Source organism: Mangifera indica, chromosome 9, assembly GCF_011075055.1.
Source record: "Mangifera indica cultivar Alphonso chromosome 9, CATAS_Mindica_2.1, whole genome shotgun sequence".
In the NCBI taxonomy this organism is placed as follows: Eukaryota; Viridiplantae; Streptophyta; class Magnoliopsida; order Sapindales; family Anacardiaceae; genus Mangifera; species Mangifera indica.
This window is the reverse complement of record NC_058145.1, coordinates 11013591-11016916: the sequence shown is the minus strand read 5'-3', so window position 1 is coordinate 11016916 and position 3326 is coordinate 11013591. Positions and strand designations below refer to the sequence as shown.

The following is a 3326-nucleotide window of genomic DNA, read 5'->3' as shown; positions in this document are numbered from 1 at the left end:
TTTTCTCTTTTATTTTTTTTTCTTTCTCTTCCTCTTTTTATTCCCTTTGTGTATCTTTTTTAAAGGGAGGGAAATACATTCAAATTAATGTAGTAATTATCATAAGGTAATAGTTTTTGAAGCTTAAGAAAAAGTAAATGCATTTTTTATTGGTTTGTTTCTAAATTCTTCAAAAATGAACATGTAATCATAGGAAACTGATGTGTTAGATTGTTCAAGCATAATATAATAAATTTATAATCATTATCCTCGTTTCACATCACTTGTTTATTTTCGTGGTTTTGAGCTTTGATTTGTCTCTCTTGTAAAATTTTTTTTTTTTTTTGATAATTTGTTTCTTTCCTCTCCTTCTCTGTATGTACTTCACATCAGACTAGGTTCAAAACGAGTTCATTCAAACTCTAAAATTGACTTAGTTTGATTTAATTTAGTTCGAATTTATTTTTTTTGAATATAAACTAATTTCAAATTAAGAGGTTCGATTAGTTTTAAAACTGAATCAAACTTGAACTATAGAAAATTTGATTCAATTTGACTTACGAGCTAAATTAATGATTAAATTTAATTCAAACTTGACTCGTGGCTCAATTCAAATTATGTTAAATAATTATTAAATGACATTATTTTATTAATAAAACATAAATTCAAACTATGAATTTAAATTACATATCTAAACTATAAATTCAAACTAAACTTGAATCGAATCATTTTCATTATAATTGAACTCGAATCATCCTTAATATTAATTTGATAAATTTAAATCAAACTCAAATTAAATTATTTTTTATTTAAGTTAAATTCATACTAAGAGATATTGAGACTCAATTAGACTCAATATCCACCCCTAACTTCACAATACCTTTTTGTTACCATGCTTATAGCTATCTACAGTGAAACTTGAGAATGTGATAAGACATTCCATCAACAACTTGTTTATTGTTCTTTACTTTCAAAAGTCACAATCTGTTGAAAATCATTTTATGCATTTGTTAATGTTGATTAAGAGAGGTCCAAGACTAAAATTTGTTGTTTAAATTGATCAAATATTATAAGATAATAAGATATTACCAAATAGAGTATGGTATCATACTAACAATCATTACCTTTTTGCCTTTAATAATGTTAATTAATTATTAGCCAGTACAATTACCAAAATATTCAAAGGCAAAAAAGTAACACAAATCAAACCAAATCCACCACGGGAGAAGGATAATCTTCTTCGTATGATGATTTCTCATGACAATATTTTATATCGTACAGCAATTAAAGGTCTAACATTTATATTAGTTGAAAGTTACCTTGGATGCAAGAACATTATCAGATTGCTCCCAGTTGTGGAGAACCCTTGGTGGTAATAGTGGTTCTTTTCAGTATTTTTTTGAGGTGGTGGGCCGTATCTTCCGGCCGGTGGGCCTCCAATCTCGGCCTCTCCGGCACCATCCACCGGCCGTCGCTGTTCCTTACCATTCCCTTGTTTTCGTCCTGTCGCCAATGCGGCGGAACACCGTACTCAGTTTTCAAAAAATTACAGCACTTGTTCACCAGCGCGATGTCCCTCTTCGTCGCCAACACAAACCTCTTGTCCTTCCCATGGTAGCCGTCGATCAAGTGCAGCAGGGCCTCCAGGTTGTGGGCGCAGCCTAAGTCCTTAGTGTCTTTCAGAAACGGACTGTGAGTGTGGTCTAACGCAAGCTCCACTCCAACATGCGCATAGCTCCAAGGAAAATTTGTGGCTTTCTCTAAATACTTCTGAAACTGAAGCTTCTCGTTCGCTAGAATCCCCGGCACAGATGGGACTTTATCGTGAACATTAACGACTCTCAGCACCTTAACTCCGAGCTCATCGCATCTCTCTTTGAATTTGAGGTTCCCCACTCGAGGACCGGCGAAGGAGTAAACTGTTATTGGTATTTTTTTCTTACTAGTTGATTCCACATCGTTGGTGACATTGAGGCCCAACTCTGCAACATCATAAGCACTGATTATCGCCAACGCTGCCCCGAGGCTGTGGCCTGTAAACGTGATGCTGATTTTTTCTCCATCGTAGTATTCAAGAAGTCTTTTGATTTCTGCGAGGACTTGTTCGCGGGCGGAGAAGGAGCAATAGTCACAGGAGTCTTCTTTCTTGGTGTACAAATCGTAAAAGCCGAGCTCCATCTTGATGGAGGGATCGTCGGTGAAGTTTGCCGAACAGAGAATATCTTTGAGGTCATAAATCCATTCAAGATAAGTAACCGTGCCCCTCCATGCGACGACAATATCTCTTCTTCCCAGGCGTTTGACCTCTTCTTCATCGGTGGTTACGGCGATGTAGCCCATCCAGTTTGCATGGGTGCTCCAAACTTTGCTCAGCCGGGACTTTTGAAAGAAGTTTGGAAGATTAATGTTGGATGTTGCATAAAGATACCTGCTAATTTTGTAGCCATAATTTTCCATATGGAGCTTTTCGAAGAAATGGGAGCCTGGGTATTTACATGTGCCACAATACTTGGAATTAGGATCAAAATCGAAAGAGTCGTAGCAGGCTTGAGCAAATTCACCATAGCGAATGATTTCTCTGCGGAGATGAGAATTCATGGGGTCTAAAAGTCCTTCCCAGTTGTTGGAGCCTTGGATTTCCTTCCACATCTTGTTTAATGGCTCTTCTTCAAAATCTACCTCTTCTTCTTCAAACTCTAGGTCTTCTTCTTCTACTGCTTTCTGAATATTTGGAGTTTTCAAATTTGAGACTGAAGAACATCTGATGAGCGTTGTAGAGTTTTTTGAAGAAAAGGGTTTGTAGTGAAAGGGGTGATGGCTCTTGGTTTTGTTTCCATTGAATGATCTGGTCGTCAAGAGATTCCCAGAGAACGGTGGGAAGGGGTATTTGGTAGGGTTGGTGAAAGATAAAAGTTGAGGAGCCATAGCTAGCTTCTATATCTTCCTCTTCTTACTCAATTTTGGGATCAATCTTCTCTCCTTTGCTTGGTGTTATGAGAGAGAAATTAGAGTTAGTGTTTGTCTAAATGGAAATCAATTCAGAAGAGAAAAGCAATAGCAGAGTAGTGGTGGGCATGCAAAGATGTCTTCCAATTATATAACATATAATTATATATAGTAATTTATTTATTTGTAATTTTTTATATATTTATTCCATAATTTATAAATAATTATTCACTATCCTTTGTGTCACAAAATTGAGAGAAATTGTATTGAGGTTTAATCTATTTGTAGGCAAGAGAATACAATATAACTGGTTTCCTTTTTATTATGGAAGTAATTGATGGTTTTTGTTGAGACTTAAGAGTTAACATTACTAAGTGGATGCTCTTTGATTAATTAAATAA

General features: G+C 35.5%; 1 protein-coding gene across 1 annotated transcript; it reads right to left on the bottom strand.

Annotated features, from left to right (window-relative positions):
* Positions 1-1173: 1173 nt before the first annotated feature.
* LOC123225213 (phospholipase A1-Igamma3, chloroplastic-like) lies at positions 1174-3048 on the bottom strand. Its single transcript, XM_044649119.1, has one exon. The coding sequence runs from the start codon at positions 2902-2904 to the stop codon at positions 1318-1320; it is 1587 nt and encodes a 528-aa protein (XP_044505054.1). The 5' UTR covers positions 2905-3048; the 3' UTR covers positions 1174-1317.
* Between the last annotated feature and the right edge of the window lie 278 nt (positions 3049-3326).

Excerpts from the sequence above, each read along its gene's own strand:
- LOC123225213 (XM_044649119.1), bottom strand. The coding sequence starts at position 2,904 with ATGGCTCCTCAACTTTTATCTTTCACCAACCCTACCAAATACCCCTTC.